Source organism: Chiloscyllium plagiosum, unplaced genomic scaffold, assembly GCF_037043375.1.
Source record: "Chiloscyllium plagiosum isolate Xiang-an unplaced genomic scaffold, Cpla_swu_hap1 HiC_scaffold_53X, whole genome shotgun sequence".
In the NCBI taxonomy this organism is placed as follows: Eukaryota; Metazoa; Chordata; class Chondrichthyes; order Orectolobiformes; family Hemiscylliidae; genus Chiloscyllium; species Chiloscyllium plagiosum.
The window spans coordinates 14,800,870-14,817,688 of record NW_028270191.1 but is presented as its reverse complement, the minus strand read 5'-3'; the positions used below and the strand labels follow the sequence as shown (position 1 = coordinate 14,817,688).

The following is a 16,819-nucleotide window of genomic DNA, read 5'->3' as shown; positions in this document are numbered from 1 at the left end:
TTAAAGCCTCCTGAGTAGCACTGGCAAATCTCCCTGCCAGGATATTGATCCCCTTCCAATTCAGGTGCAGCCTGTCCTTATACAGATCACTTCTACCCGAGAAGAGATTCCAATGATCCAAGAATGCCTGCCCCCTGCACCAGCTCCTCAGCCACACATTCATCTGCTCTATCCTCCTATTCCTACCCTTACTCGCTCATAGCACCGGGAGTAATCCAGATATTACTATCCTGGAGGAACCTACTTTTTAACCTCCTACCTAGTCTCCTTTATTCTCCCTTCAGAACCTCATTCCCTTCCCTTTCTATGTCATTGGCACCAACATGACCGCCTGCTGGTCCCTCTCCCCTCTGAGAATATTCTGCACCCTCTCCGAGACATCCTTGACCCTGGCACCGAGGAGGCAACCCACCATTCTGATGTCTTGCTGTTGGCTGCAGAAATGTCTGTGCCACTAACTAGAGAGGCCCCGATCACAATCGATCACTTGGAACCTGACGTACCCGTCATTACAGTACAGACAGACTAAAACTCACTTTACTTCTTTAAAAAGGTGACAGTCATTTGAATAATGTAAGAGACTTAAATATACACTCTGGTTAGTTGTAGGTTAGATTAGTAGTTAGTTGAGTTTTGTTTTATTTTCTTTCTCGGTATTTTTTCTTTTGTTAAATTTTGGCTATTGTATATTTAAGATTTAATTGTATATCAATGTTTGTACTTGAGAGTTTTGTTTATTTTTGTAAACTTGTAAAAATGTTAAATTTCTAATAAAAATATCTATTAAAAAAAAAGGTGACAGTCATCTGCATGTCAGCTTTTAAGGACAAGTCTGAAATCATACACATACTGGAAAACCATCTCAGATCAGAGCAAGTTGAAGGATGGTCTGTTTTACAAGGATAAGGAGATTATACCAGGTGAAAAACAGTAAATTATTTCTCTTGAAATGCCATTGTTGGGTTCATGTGGCACAGCAGTAATACCACTGTCAGGAAGCCCAGGTTCAAGTCCCATCTGCTCCAGTGATGTATAGTAACATCGCTGAACAAAGTGATATGAACCTACCCGAAATGTCATTGCCCTCCAAAGATCGCACACGATCTCTGAGGATTTGCAGCCTCTGCAGTCTTTTGCTTTTGTAGCAGTATTCTTCAGCTGAAGCTCCTTTTGAGATCATAAAACCTATGTTTGTTGTTAATTAAACACTGGCAAGGGGCACAGGGAGATCAACCAAGAGTCTACGGGTATTCGGAGGCTTGAACTTTGCTTTGGAGTTTTCATGGGATCCTACAGCGCAAACACAGGCCATTCAGCTCATCGAGGCTGCACTGATTCTCTGAAGAGCACCCCACCCAGACCCAATCCCACCCCCCCGCCCTGATAATCCCGCATTTCCCATGGCTAATCCACCTAAACTACACGTCCCTGGACACTGCAAGGCAATTTAGCATGACCAATCCACCATAACCTGCAGATCTTTGGACTGTGGGAGGAAACCGGAGCACCCAGAGGATACCCATGCAGACACGGGGAGAATGTGCAAACTCCACACAGACAGTTACCAGAGGGTGGAATCGAACGCTGGTCCCTGGTGCTGTGAGTTAATTTATCCATTTAAGCATTACACAGACATTTGAAAATGAAACCTAAATTGCAAATTCATTTATAAGAACAATGTCCTTCAGTTCTTACAAAATACAGCACAGAGGGTGCTATGTCACCCTTCTTTATCTCTCAATGACTGGCTACCTGGATCAGACACATGAGTCCCCATGTTTTTGCGGCAGAGAATTGAGTTTAACACATCAAATTTTCCAAACAGCCAGAAGGAGACATTCTCTAGGTATGAGCAGCCTTGTCTAAATGACTCAAATATGAAAGAATACCGTCAAAAGTTCCTTCTAGTCTGCATGGCATAGTGCATTTCCCATCAAACACAACTGGGAGCAGATGAAGTCAATATGAAGGGGTTACTTTTGATTTTGCCCTGAGCTGTCCGTTCACAATGGGGTGGCACGGTAGCTTAGTGGTTAGCAGTGCTGCCTCACAGTGCCACGGACCTGGGTTCGATTCCCCCCTCGGGTGACCGTCTGTGTGGAGTTTGCACATTCTCCCCCCTCCCCGTGCCTGCCTGGTTTGCTCTGGTTTCCTCCTACAGTCCAAAGATGTGCAGGTCAGGTGAATCAGCCATGCTAAACTGCCCATAGTGATAGGTGAATTAGTCAGGGGTAAATATAGGGTAGTGGAATGGGTCTGGGTGGATTACTCTTCGGAGGGTTGGTATGGACTTGTTGGGCCAAATGGCCTGTTTCCATACTGTAGGGAATCTAATCTAATACAATGTCAAGTAATTTTCCTCTATTTTTACATCCATATAAACTGTACCTGACTCTTTATCCTCCAGCTCCACAACTTGTTCATAATCTTTGCTGCAGAAGAGGTCCAGGTCAGCATCCTCGAGGTCTACTATGTCTGGCTGAGAGTTACAGTGTTCATACTGGTGATCATAAGGATACGTGAAGGAGTGAACTTCTTCAGACATAGTCCTGGTGAGCTCATGGTTTGGGGAGAAAGATGATGGCTCTTGCACCATATCAAAGTGAATTTTCGGAGTCGAACATAAGCTGTAAGGATCAAAATGCAAACCAGTAGAATTGTGAGTCCTGTCATCACACAGCTTCAGGTTTTTCGGCATTGCAGAAGGCTCAGTTGGGACTTCTTTAATAGCAGTTTCGAAAGGACCGTTTGACTGATGTTGACCTTGAGAAGGCAGCTGGGGCAGCATCACCTTTTCTTTGAGTTTGTCCACACTTGTAGACTGGTACTGTCCGCAGTCCCAGAAAAAGTCATACCCGCTCATTGAGTTAGGGTGGGAGTCTCTCATCACAAGGGATGAAGCGGCTGGAGCGAAGGCCTCTGATGTACTCGCTCCTGAGTCAACAGTTACACCATTAACGTTCAGTTCACCGTTCATAGCTGAAACACAGAGAAAGAAAGTATATTATGAATTGAGAATGTGACATCCCTAACCTGTCAATGGACAGCACCAATGTGTCGTAATTATATAACATACACTATAACGCACATTGGTTTTAATGGCAAGAATCAAAATTTACTTTCCTGCTTAACACCCAAATATAATTTTCAATTCCTGACCTGTTCAAATATAGGAACGACTTTAAGTCAATTAAAACAAAGTTCACTTTTGCTTATGAAATCAGGAGTCAGAACCTGAAACAAATTAGCACTTGATCGGAATTCTCCCTCAACTCTCTATGATTTCTAGTGATCTGGATGCAGGCAGCAGTTATCAACATTGACAGATTACAACAAAAATCCGCAATTGTGTAACAGATTTAAAAGGAATGTATACTGAGCTGTTCCACAGCAGAATAGTCAGAGTAAATTGGATGACAAGCCACTGAGGAGATATCAGGAGGGAAGGGTTTTAAGGCGACACCAGAAAGGGAGGTGGAGAGTCTGAGATATGTAGGGAGACAATTTCAGAGTATGGTACTGAAAAGCACAGCCATTAATGGCGGGGCAAGGGGGAAACGAGTGCACAAGTCGGCACACAGCTGGTAGAATGGAAAATCCTGTGGTGTGAGGGGCACTGTAGTACTGCAGGAGGTTACAGAGATAGGGACAGGAAGGCCATGAAGGAATTCGAACACAAGGATGAAAATTTGGAACCTTCTCCACAGCCATATCATGGGGCTGACCTCAGGGGTGGGTGGGAAGGTGGTGGGCGGGGCACACACACTACTTATGCGTGCCCCTTTCTTCCACTGACAACACACCCAGCCCAGACATGGAAAATCCAACCCCCAGAGTTCAGAGGAGGGTGGGAAAGGATTTGGGAGGTGAAAAAAACAACAGAAATGTTGCAGTACATTGCAAGAACTTGGAATGGCCAGCACTTTAGTGAGAAAGGGGTCAAGGAGCAGAAATAAGATTGTTGCGTCCCACAGCAGGAGATATGTATCACCACAACAATCAATACCACACTCATCAGGCATGTTTTTAACAAATCTGTTATTCTCACTTCGTGATCACAGCAGTGACTCACTTTTCCAACTTAAACCATTGAGGATTTATCTGCTCCCAGTGACTGTTCTTAAAGGGGAACCATCTGATAAGCTAATCTCATTTCCTTGCAAATGCACAGCATTTGTGATGTAAACCATGTAGCAATACATTATCTTGTCAACTGCAGGAACCAGAGTGAAAATTAATTTTGTCAGTCGACTTTCCTGAAAAAAAACGTTACAAACCAATTCTTATGAGAAAGGCATCTTTAACAGTGGAAGCTCCCCAGCTGCCCTGCCCTGTGTGCCCATGAACAGCAACTATGGTATGCTCAGATTTGCAAAGGCAGCTGAAAATTTCATTTCATTGTGCAGAAACCCGCCGTAAATGCTGTGACTGTGGATGTCATTCCTCTTTAGACTTTTCTTTTTCAAGAATGAGGAACCAGGAGGAAGAACTATTAACCTCAATTGGCTCTGCGTGTCTCGAAAAGGGCTGCAGATTGTTGAATCAGTTTGCTTTATTCTGTGCCCTCCTCATTTTCTAGTTGAGTGTGAGGGGAATGGAGCCTAAGATATACACCATTGAACATATTTGCACAAGACCCATATTCAAAAACATACTTGCAAACTGGCCCAATTTATACATTACATTTCCTCAGTTTCCCCGTCCTCTCAGCATCTATCTTGTGCAGCTCTTCTCCTGCTATTGCTCCACAGTAGCTGGCAGAGAATACTTCATTCTGAGCAGATTCAAACTAATCTATTGCACCACTCAAGCCCCCTCCTATAAGCTGTTCTTTGCTTTTACCCATGCCCTCACCACGAAGACAGCAAGGAACCTCAAATCAAGTCCATAAAAGCAGGAGAAACAGTGAAATTACCCACAGCACCCTGGGCTAGGGAGGAGGAAATTCTGCCCAAAATCCGTATATCAGTAGCCAGTAGATATATATATATATATATATATATATATGTGAGTGTGAGAGTGTGAGAGTGTGAGAGTGTGAGAGTGTGAGAGTGTGAGAGTGTGAGAGTGTGTGAGAGTGTGTGAGAGTGTGTGAGAGTGTGTGAGAGTGTGTGAGAGTGAGTGAGAGTGTGTGAGAGTGTGTGAGAGAGTGTGAGAGTGTGTGAGAGTGTGTGAGAGTGTGTGAGAGTGTGTGAGAGTGTGTGAGAGTGTGTGAGAGTGTGTGAGAGTGTGTGAGAGTGTGTGAGAGTGTGAGAGAGTGTGAGAGAGTGTGTGAGAGTGTGTGAGAGTGTGTGAGAGTGTGTGAGAGTGTGTGAGTGTGAGTGTGAGTGTGTGAGTGTGTGTGAGTGTGAGAGAGAGAGAGAGAGAGAGAATGTGTGTGCATGCGCGCGCATCTGTGTGTGAGAGAGAAAAAAAAGGAGAGATCCAAGGAACTGGAGGGCAGCCAGTGTGTGTTGAATCTATACCTTCAGCATTAAGCAACTCCTTCAGGTCTAGAAGGGAGCAAAACGAAAGGACAAACAATATCAAATTAAGCAAACTAATAAAACCTGATTGAAGTTAACCTTTAGCAGTAGAACTAATAATGTGTGTATATTGACTCAATTTCTGGTTTCATAATCGCTTAAAACTGAAGGAAGGATTGCAAGAAGCAAACTGATAAGGAGCTATCATGTGACAGAGCTTGGGCGGGGTTGGGAGCGGGGAGCTTTTTCCTAGCCCACTCTCTATAGGAGCTCCACACCAATGCTGTGCAGGGCATGAATGACAACTTGCAGCCCAGGCTCTGCCCTTACCTCTGCCTAACTGTGTCGAGTTCACTGTGATCCCATTAGTGTGCAAGCTATCTTCCTGATAAGGTGAAGGCTTAAGGACTGAGGCAGCGGGTGTCAACATGCACCAGGCAGAATGGAGCTGATCATTGACCTCCACATCTGAAAATTGAAAAAAGACCAAAATGGAGACTTCAGGTGCATCTGTACTACAGAGCGTATTTCCAAGTATCTGAGTGAAAAGAAAGGTTTCCCAGTCACATGTCCCCTTTCTGTCACATGATACTACCTCATGATATGGAGGGTAGCATGAATGACAGTCTGATGTCAGGGAGGTTCATGATGTTCATTAATGATCTTTTACAGTGATTTTCCGAGGCATCGTTGAATCTCACAAGGCACCGGTGACTGCAAACAACAAATGTCATGACCATCTTTCCTATGAATATGACAACACCTGTGCAGCGGTTCAGAGAAGATTCACTCGGATGATTCCTGGGGTGAAGGGACTTGTCTTATGAGGAAAGGTTGAGCAGGTTGGGCCTCTACTCACTGGGAGTTTAGGAGATTAAGAGGTGACTGAAACGTAAGACTCTGAGGGAGCTGCACAAGATAGATGCTGAGAGGACGGAAAACTGAGGATCCCAAAGCAGAAAGTCAGCACCACTGAGAGGAGCAGCTGAGTTGAGAACTCTGAGGCAGTTAGTCAAGGACAGCGCTAAAGTAATTGTAGCTGATTAGAACTGGTTCTTGTTCTACATCAGAAGGAGTGTCTCTGGAAGTGGTTAAGGTATTTCATGTTCTTAAGTTTTAATATAGTGTACATATTAGTGGTAAAGTTTAAAAAGTATATAAAAGGCACCATAAGCAATGAATAATGTAATTATATAATTAAACTAATTTAGAATAGAGTTCTGGTGATGTGTCAAGGCTGCAGCATGTAGGAGCCCCTGGATGCCATTGTGATCCAGTCTGTGTGGATGAGAGTGGGAGTTGGAGGCTGGATATGCAAACTGACAATGGCACCGTGGTACAGGTGGGTGGAGTACTAACAAGTGCATTAGTAATAGTAGTGGGTGATAGTATAATGAGGGTGATGATCACCATTCTCTGCAGCAAAGAGCAAGAGTCCAGAAGGCCTGCTGATTACCAGGGTTTGGGTCATCAGCTGAGGGCTGGAGAGGAACTTGTAGTGAGAGGGGGACAGTTTCAGAGGTCATGGCCCAACATTGGTAGAATTAGCAAAGGCATTCTGCACAGAGTGGATGTGGAGATAATCTCTAAATTAGAAAGCAGAACAAAGAGTATGGTTATAATAAAGGTTATAATCTCTGAATTAAATAACTGAGCCACCTGCATCAATTGCTAATTTTAAATCGGAGACAGATAAATTTTTGCTAAGCAAAAGATATCAAGGGATATGGACCAAAGGCAGGTATATGGAGTTAGACCACAGATCAGCCATGATCTCATTGAATGGCAGAACAGGCTAAAGGGGCTGAACGGCCTATTTCTGTTCATATGTTCCAAATCAGCACAGGGTACATAATGCTAGCGAGATGAATATGTGATTCAAAGACTGATGTGAAATAAGTGGGTTTCAGTTTGTGGGTTCCTGGCACCAATACCGGGGAAAGCAGGGCTGTACCATTGGGTTAGTCTACACCTGAACTGTGCCAAGTCCAGAGTTCCTGTGAACTGCATAACTAGGGAGGTAGAAAGGGTTCTGAAATAAATGGTGGGGCAAGGGATCAAATGTGGAAAGACATTGCATATCAAAGGTTAGAAACATGATAAGAGATGAAAATAGTAATACGGGAAGTAAAGGTCAGAAGATGGTAAGAAGGGACAAAGAGAAGAAAACCTAGGAATACACCAACAATCAAGATTAGATGTTATAAAGATAACAAAAAGTCAAAACTAAAGGCTCTGTATCGGAATACGCAACAGCATTCATATAAAATAAAGAAATGGAAGTAAATGTATACAATCTGATAGCTGTTATGAAGTTCTGGCTTCATGGTGACAAGAATTTGGTCCTGAATATTAAGGGGTGCATGATATTCAATACAAAAAGGAAGTTAAGGAAAAGGAAGGGTAATGTTGTTAATCAATGATAGTATTAGTGCAATAGTTAGAGATGACATTGGTTCAGGATATAGAAATGGCTGGGGCGGAGATGAGTCGTCGATGAAAGAAATCACTCATGGGAGTATACAGACCGTCAAACAGCAACCGCAATGTGGGATAAAGTATACAAGAAGAAATATTCAACGCTGGTGATAATGGGATGACAATGATCATACATATAAGCTACACCTAAACTGGAACGATCAGGCTGGCAGTTGTAGCTTGGAGGAGAAATTCGTAGAATGCTTTCGAGGTTTAGAGCAGCACATTTTGGAACTGACCAGGGAGCAGGTTACACTAGACTTGGTAATGTGTAACATGACTCAGAGGAAAAGATTGGGGCTAAGACTCGTACTTTAAACCTAAATAAGGGCAACTATATGGGTGTGAGCTGAGCTAGCTGAAGTGAAGTGGCATACCAAGTTACAAGACAGATCAATACAATGCAGGCATCAGTTAGCTCATTTGGCTGGATGGCTGTTTTACGATACAGAGCAGCATGGGTTTAATTCCCGCACTGGCTGAGGTTACCTTCTCAGCTTCTCCCCTTGCCTGAGGCCTGGTGAGTTGTCTCTCTCAAATGAGAGAGAACAGCCTTTTGGTCTGGGAGGACTATGGCAACTTTATGTTACTATTCCTTCTATGAAGAAAAATTCTAAAGGGGAGACTCATTATCCATGGTTAACTAAAGAAGTTCAGGAAAGCATAAAACTTAAGAAAAGAAAAATCATGTTTAACCAATTTATTGGAGCTCATTGAAGCAGAAAGCTTAAAACAACGAGAAGGAATAAATGGATCTTTTTTCCAAGTGGCAGGCAGTGGCTAGTGGGCTACTACAGGGGTCAGTACTTGGACTCCAGCTTTGCACAATATATATTAATGAGGGAACTCTCAGAGTTTGCAGGTGACACAAAGATGCCTGGGAGGATGAGCTGTGAGGAGGATACAGAGAAGCTTAAGTGTGATCTCAACAAGTAAGTGGGCAAACATATTGCAGACGCAGTATAATCTGGATAAACGTGAGATTACCAAGCAAAAACAGGAAGGCATATTATTCCTTGAATATTGACAGATTGGGAAAGGGGGAGGTGTAATAAGTTGAAACTTTATTGCTGGAACAGCACAGCAGGTCAGGCAGCATCCAGGGAACAGGAGATTCGACGTTTCGGGCACAGGCCCTTCTTCAGGAATGAGCAGAGAGTGTTCAGCAGGAGAAGATAAAAGGTAGGGAGGAGGGACTTGGAGGAGGGGAGTTGGAAATGTGATAGGTGGAAAGAGGTCAAGGTGAGGGTGATAGGTCGGAGTAGGGTGGAGGCGGAGAGGTCAAGAAGAAGACTGCAGGTCAGGAAGGCGGTGCCGGGCTGGAAGGATCCGGCTGAGACAAGGTGGGGGGAGGGGGGATGAAGAAACTGGTGAAGTCCAAGTTCATCCCCTGCGGTTGGAGGGTTCCCAGTCGGAAGATAAGACGCTCCTCCTCCGACCGTCGGGTTGTTGTGGTTTGGCGGTGGATGAGTCCAATGACCTGCATATCCTCGGTGGAGTGGGAGGGGGAGTTGAAATGCTGTGCCACAGGTTGGTTGGGTTGGTTCGTCCGGGTGGCCCAGAGGTGCTCCCTGAATCGCTCCGCAAGTAGGCGGCCTGTCTCCCCAATATAGAGGAGGCCACACCGGCTGCAGCGGATGCAGTAGATGATGTGGGTGGAGGTGCAGGTGAATCTGTGGCGGATATGGAAGTTTCCCTTGGGGCCTTGGAGAGAAGTGAGGGGGGAGGTGTGGGCGCAAGTGTTGCACCTCCTGCGGTTGCAAGGGAAGGTGCCGGGAGTGGTGGTTGGGTCGGTGGGGGGTGTGGATCTGACAAGGGAGTCGCGGAGGGAGTGGTCTCTACGGAAAGCTGATAGGGGAGGGGAGGGAAATATATCCTTGGTGCTGGGGTCTGTTTGGAGGTGGCGGAAGTGACGGCGGATGATGCGCTGTACATGGAGATTGGTGGGGTGGTAGGTACAGCGTGTACAGCGCATGTACAGCGCATCATCCGCCGTCACTTCCGCCACCTCCAAACAGACCCCAGCACCAAGGATATATTTCCCTCCCCTCCCCTATCAGCTTTCCGTAGAGACCACTCCCTCCGCGACTCCCTTGTCAGATCCACACCCCCCACCGACCCAACCTCCACTCCCGGCACCTTCCCTTGCAACCGCAGGAGGTGCAACACTTGCGCCCACACCTCCCCCCTCACTTCTCTCCAAGGCCCCAAGGGAAACTTCCATATCCGCCACAGATTCACCTGCACCTCCACCCACATCATCTACTGCATCCGCTGCAGCCGGTGTGGCCTCCTCTATATTGGGGAGACAGGCCGCCTACTTGCGGAGCGATTCAGGGAGCACCTCTGGGCCACCCGGACGAACCAACCCAACCAACCTGTGGCACAGCATTTCAACTCCCCCTCCCACTCCACCGAGGATATGCAGGTCATTGGACTCATCCACCGCCAAACCACAACAACCCGACGGTCGGAGGAGGAGCGTCTTATCTTCCGACTGGGAACCCTCCAACCGCAGGGGATGAACTTGGACTTCACCAGTTTCTTCATCCCCCCTCCCCCCACCTTGTCTCAGCCGGATCCTTCCAGCCCGGCACCGCCTTCCTGACCTGCAGTCTTCTTCTTGACCTCTCCGCCTCCACCCTACTCCGACCTATCACCCTCACCTTGACCTCTTTCCACCTATCACATTTCCAACTCCCCTCCTCCAAGTCCCTCCTCCCTACCTTTTATCTTCTCCTGCTGAACACTCTCTGCTCATTCCTGAAGAAGGGCCTGTGCCCGAAACGTCGAATCTCCTGTTCCCTGGATGCTGCCTGACCTGCTGTGCTGTTCCAGCAATAAAGTTTCAACTTTGATCTCCAGCATCTGCAGACCTCACTTTCTCCTCGGAGGTGTAATAAGACCTGGGTATCCTCATACACCAGTTGCTCAAAGTAAGCATGCAGGTACAGTAGGTGGTAAAGAAGGTAAATGGCTTTCATAGCAAGAGGATTTGAGTGCAGGAACAGGAGTTGCTAGCTTTAATTGTACAGGACCATGGTGAGACCACACCTGAGAGTATGTGTGCACAGTTTTGGTCTCCTTATCTGAGAGAGGATTTGCTGGCTATGGAGGAAGGCAAGGAACGTTTACCAGACTGATTCCTGGGCTGCAGGAGTGATGCACAGGGAGTGTCTGGATCAGTTAGGACGGTATTCACTGGAGTTTCAAAGAATGTTGAGGGGGATCTTGTAGAATCCGATAAAATTCGAACAGGATTAGACAGGAGTGATGCAGGGAAGGATCTTCTTGATGGCTGGGAAGTCCAGAGCCAGAGGTTCATAGTCTAAGGATACAGGACAGGTCTTTTAGGACTGAGATGAGGAGAAATCTCTTCCCCAGAGAGGGGGGAGCCTGTGGAATTCTCTGCATAGAAAACGGTTGAGGCCAAAACAGGTAAAACGTGTATTGGTCTTCTCAGGAGTGAGAATGGGGAGTTATGAGGAGATAATAAGGAAATGGGGAATGAAATGAACAAACATTTTGGTTCTGTCCTCACTATAGAGGATATAGAGGCTGTTCAGGCCAAAATATTGCATGTTTTCAAGAAGGAGACAGATATATTTAGTCATAGAGTCATAGAGATGTACAGCACGGAAACAGACCCTTCGGTCCAACCTGTCCATGCCGACCAGATATCCCAACCTAATCTAGTCCCACCTGCCAGGACCCGGCCCATATCCCTCCAAACCCTTCCTATTCATATACCCATCCAGATGCCTTTTAAATATTGCAATTGTACCAGCCTCCACCACATCCTCTGGCTTTGCATTCCATACACGTACCACCCTCTGTGTGAAAAAGTTGCCCCTTAGGTCTCTCTTATATCTTTCCCCTCTCACCCTAAATCTATGCCCTCTAGTTCTGGACTCCCCTACCCCAGGGAAATCGCTTCAGGCTAAAGAGATCAAAGCATATGGGGAGAAAGCAGGAACAGGGCACTGTGTTGGATGATGAGTCATGATCACATTGAATGACAGAGCAGGCTCAAAAGGTCCAAACTGCCTACTCCTGCCTCTATATGCAATAGCCCTGTCAGTAATATACATAGAAGCCTGCAGACATACTTTCTGGAAGTCCAAATATAGTATTTGATAAGGTGACGCATCAAAGGATATTACAAAAAAGCTCATGATATAGGGGCTGGCATATTAGCATGGAGGGAAGAAAACAGAGTGGATGCATAAATGGGTCTTTGATTGGCAGTAACAAGTGGAGGCCTGCAGGGGTCTGTGCTGCACCAGTCTCAACTTTTTAAAATTTATATCAATGACTTGGATGAAGGGAGCGAAGACATGGTAGCTAAATTCACAGATGACACCAAGATAGTGAGGAAGGTATGTATGAAGAGAACATAAGGAAATCGCAGGTGGATACAGGTTGACTGAGTGGGCAAAGATCTGTCACATGGAATATAGTATGGGAGAATGTGAAGTTGTTCACTTTTGCAGGGAAGAATAAAATAAAAGCAGAGTGGTATTGAAATGGCAAATGATTGCAGAATTCTGAGGTGCAGACGTATTGAGGTGTCTGGTGCATGAGTCACAAAAGGTCAGTACACAAGTACATCATATAATCAAGAAAGCTAATGGGATGCTAAGTCTTCTTACAAGAGAAACTGAATATAAAAATAAGGATGTAATGTAATGTTTCAGTTATACAAGGCAACAATGAGATGACATCTCGGATATTCTGTGCAGCTCAGTTCCCCTTATTTCAGGAAGCATCTAAGTCCTGTGGGGGACAGTACAGTGCAGGGTTTACTGGATTGATCCCTGCAATAAGTGGGTTATTCTATGAGGATGGTTGGACAGACTGCACTTGTTTCCCCTGGAGTTTAGAACAGTAAGAGCTGATTTGATTGGTGTGTATAAGACCCTGGTTAGTCTTAACAGGGTGGACATGAAAATGATGTTCCTCTTGTGGGGCAGTCCGGAACAAGGGAGCTGTGATTTAAAATTAGGGGTCACCTTTCAGAGATGAGGAGAATCTTATTCTCTTCGAGGGCTGTGCAATTTGGAACTCTGCCTCAAAAAGTGGTCAAGTCAGGGTCATTGAATTTTTTTAAACACGGAAGTGGATAGATTCATGTTAGACAGAGGAATCATGGGTTATCAGGTGATGGGAACATGGGCTTCAGCAACAAACATGTCGGCCATGGTCTTATTGGATAACAGAACAGGCTTGAGGGGCTGAATGGTCTGCGTCTGGTCCTATTTCATATGTTGTATGTTTCCTCTTGATGGGGAACCTATTTTGGGCTCCCGGCAGCTTCTGCATGGACAAGGCAGTCCTCGCACTGACTCCTTGCTGCTGCAGCAGAGGGGAGTTTGGGGTCCTGGCAGTCTGTCTCCAATGCAGATTCACAGAGGCAGCAGCAGAGGCAAGGTTGGGCCCAGTACAAAACCTGGCAACGTTGGCAAGGTGGGCCCAAAGCGGACTCACGGTGACAGCGGAGTCAAATTGGGCTGGTGCATTACCCAGCAGCACCTGCATTGGCGAGGTCCAGCAAGGACTCAGTGGTGATGGTGTCAGTGGAGAGTGACTTTCATTCCAGCAGCAGTGGGGCCTGGTCACAAGCCCATGGCAGAACACTGAACAAGAAGGACTTTAAAAGTCGAACACTTTTTCTTTATTACTTTATTTTTCTGACTTTATAGTCTACATTTGGTCTACTTTTCTGTGTTTTAAGATGGCGCCAGAGAGTGGCGACACTATACATCACTCTTCACTTGTAACAAAATGTACGTGACAATAAATGAATCAAATCAAATCAACTAGGGGAAAAAGTTTCAGAACATAGGGTCTCTCATTTCAGATGGTGATAGAGCAGGATTTATTCCCTCAGAGAGTCATTAATCTTTGGAGTTCTCTACCTGAGGGAGAAGTGAGGTCTGGCACATGGAATGTATTCAAGGCGGAGTTAGACAGATCTTTGATCTACAAGGGAGTTAAGGGTTAGAGCCAACAGGAAGACCACAATCAGATCAGTCCTGATTTTATTGAATTGAGGAGCAAATTCAAGCAACCAAATGGTCGATTCCTGCTCTGATGTCTTCTCTCTCTGGGGATTTTAGGGTAATCTTCCTCTATTTTCTCCTTTCCACCCCAGTTTCATATCCTGTGGTATGACCAATACATTAGGTGGAGCATCCTGGCTTTCAGGCTCCCTCAACTAAACAACAACCAAAACACACTGCCCCCTCAGTTTCTAACTGGTACTATTCAGCAAAACCTCATCACCACTCAAAACCCATGTCTCATTATTGAGTGTTGACTTTTTGGGGTGAATACGTTTGAAGACTCTTTGCAGACAGCATCCTCCTCCTAAACTCGAGCCACCTTGGTTTGTGCTCCCATCTCTGGCCAATATCGTCACTGGAGGTTCAGCACAACGTGGGTGATATCTTTGTGTCTGCTTCACCCGTGCAAAATCAAACCCCACAGTCCAGTTCTAGGTTCTGTCCGTGGATGGTACCTGAGAGGATTTTTGAGTTGAATAGTACAATAAGGTTGGAGACCTGACAGTAAAAGGTGGGAGTGATTTGAGAGGATGACAAATTCGGAGCGGGATGGATCATCAATTAAAACATACTGGGTTAAATGGCACTTTTCCAAAAATGTTTTGCACCAGTACACCAAGTAACTTCAGTGACACTGCTGAGGACACATTTGAACTATCAAGTAAGAGCCTGATGCCTAAGGCAGTTAACTATTGTGCAAACCTGACTGATACAGTTTGTCATTTGGTGAAGAATGGCAATCACTTAAGGCTGAGTGTTGAACTGGGAGATTCTCATGTAGGATTCCAACATTGCTACCAAGCAGTGCCTGCAATCAACCCCTGCACCACCTCCAAACCTCAGTGCTACTCAAACCTGACAACGAAATTGAATTAGAATTAGAAGCCCTACAGTATGGAAACAGGCCCTTTGGCCCAACAAGTCCACACCAACTCTCTGAAGATAACCCATCCAGACCCATTGCCCTATTACTCTACATTTCCCCCTAACCTACACATCCCTAAACACAATGGGCAATTTAGCATGGCCAATTCACCCAACCTGCACATCTTTTGGATTGTGGGAGGAAACTGGAGCACCCGGAGGAAACCAACGCAGACGTGGGGAGAATGTGCAAACTCCACACAGACAGTCACCCCGAGGCTGGAATTGAACCCTGGCCCCTGGCGCTGTGAGGCGCAGTGCTAACCACTGAGCCACCATGCTGCCATTCCTAGGGGGCACCTCATACCAATGTCACCAGTGCCAATTCAGTGGCATAAAAAGGGGGGGGGGGGTTTAAATTGGCAGATTAACAGCCTCAGTTCCTTTCAGATGTTACAATCTCCCTTCTTTACTTAGTGACCAATACTGTACTTTGTTCTCCCTGTCCCCCTCACAGCATCTCCATTGTTATTGATTATATTTGTCTGTCAATAGATAATTCAACTTTCCCGTCCTAACGGACCAAATGCAAAGGGGATAAAGTGATGAATCAATTATTTCCGAAGATCCACATCAGAGCGAATGGAGACTCAGCCAGGGTCCCTGCTCCTGATCACAGGATGATATTCAAGGTAGAGGTACATCTGTGTGGCTTTTGGATCTTTGGTAACAACTTAGACCCCCCCCCCCCCCCGAAAAGACCACTGGCACTTTTTGTTGAGGTTAACATGTAGTTGATGAATCAAAGGGTGACCAGTGCTGAGGGAACTATGCCCCCAAACAGACTCCAAGCCTCTGGGACAGGAAACAAGAGGAGAGGAGCAAAGTAACAAGAAAACCCTCCACCGACCTGTCTTTTCATGCAGCTTAATAAGGGTAGTGATCACAATAGGGCCTCGGGTATTAATGCGATCATCATGCAGCAATGGGTTGTGAATAACTACAATTCACCAAGCCAATTTCACACAGCTGGAAACACAGTATGTAATTTCCTAATCTATATTTTACCATAAATGATAATTACTCTACATAGTCTGTGGGAATCAAAAACTCCCAGAGCGATCACTAGCAAACTGACAGAACCACCAGTGTTTGCATGACTGGTTTGTCCCTTTCAAACACAAATATTTCCAATTATGCCTTAATATACCAGAACTATTCTGGGTTTCAAAGAATCTCACCTGGGATTTTCCTCAGGGGGCCAGGCATTCCTCGTTATTGAGGGCTTTAAAATATTCATTGTTGAGATATGGGCCTTGCTGGCAAGGCCAATATTTTTTGCTTGTCCTCCAACTGCCTTTAAGAAGGTGACATGAACCTGCCTGAATCCCTGCTGTCTATGCAGTGTAAGGGAGGAAGTTACAGGATTTTTTGACTCCGTAACAGAATTAGATTGCTGTTTTTTTTCACTAAGTTGGGATGGTGTTGAGCAGTGGAAATTGCAGATAGCAGTGTTCCCATGCCATCTTCAAAGTGATGAGGGTCATGAGTTTATGAGGTGCTGTCAAGCTGTGGCAAGTTGCTAAAGTGCATCCTGTAGGTGGCACACACTACAGCCATGGTATGCTGGTGATGGAAGGAATGGATGATCTCCTAATCAAGCAAGTTGCTTTGTTCTGGATGGTGTCAAGCTTCTTGACTATGGTTGCAGCCAGGCAAGTACAGGGTTTTCTCTCACACTCCAGAGTCTTGCCTTGTTGGTCTTGATCTTCAGCACTCCAGTCAGAATACTATTGGGAGCTGTAGTCTTTGCATTATTTCTTGACGTCACGTAGAGTGAACCTAATTGACTTAAAACCGTTAATGGTCTTGGAGGGGACCTCAAAAAAGGACCATACATTAGGCACTTCTGATCAAGAGTGATTACATGTACCCACATTCTAACAC

At 45.5% G+C, this 16,819-nt stretch overlaps 1 protein-coding gene across 4 annotated transcripts in view; it reads right to left on the bottom strand.

The window, feature by feature from the left end:
• LOC122543362 (bromodomain adjacent to zinc finger domain protein 2A-like) overlaps window positions 1-16,819 on the bottom strand; it is a 133,422-nt gene that overhangs the window by 80,255 nt on the left and 36,348 nt on the right. For all 4 annotated transcript variants that reach the window (XM_087985647.1, XM_087985648.1, XM_043681996.2 and 1 more), the window contains one exon: window positions 2,389-2,979. In XM_087985647.1, coding sequence (XP_087841773.1) covers window positions 2,389-2,979 — 591 coding nt within the window. The remainder of the gene's footprint in view (window positions 1-2,388; window positions 2,980-16,819) is intronic.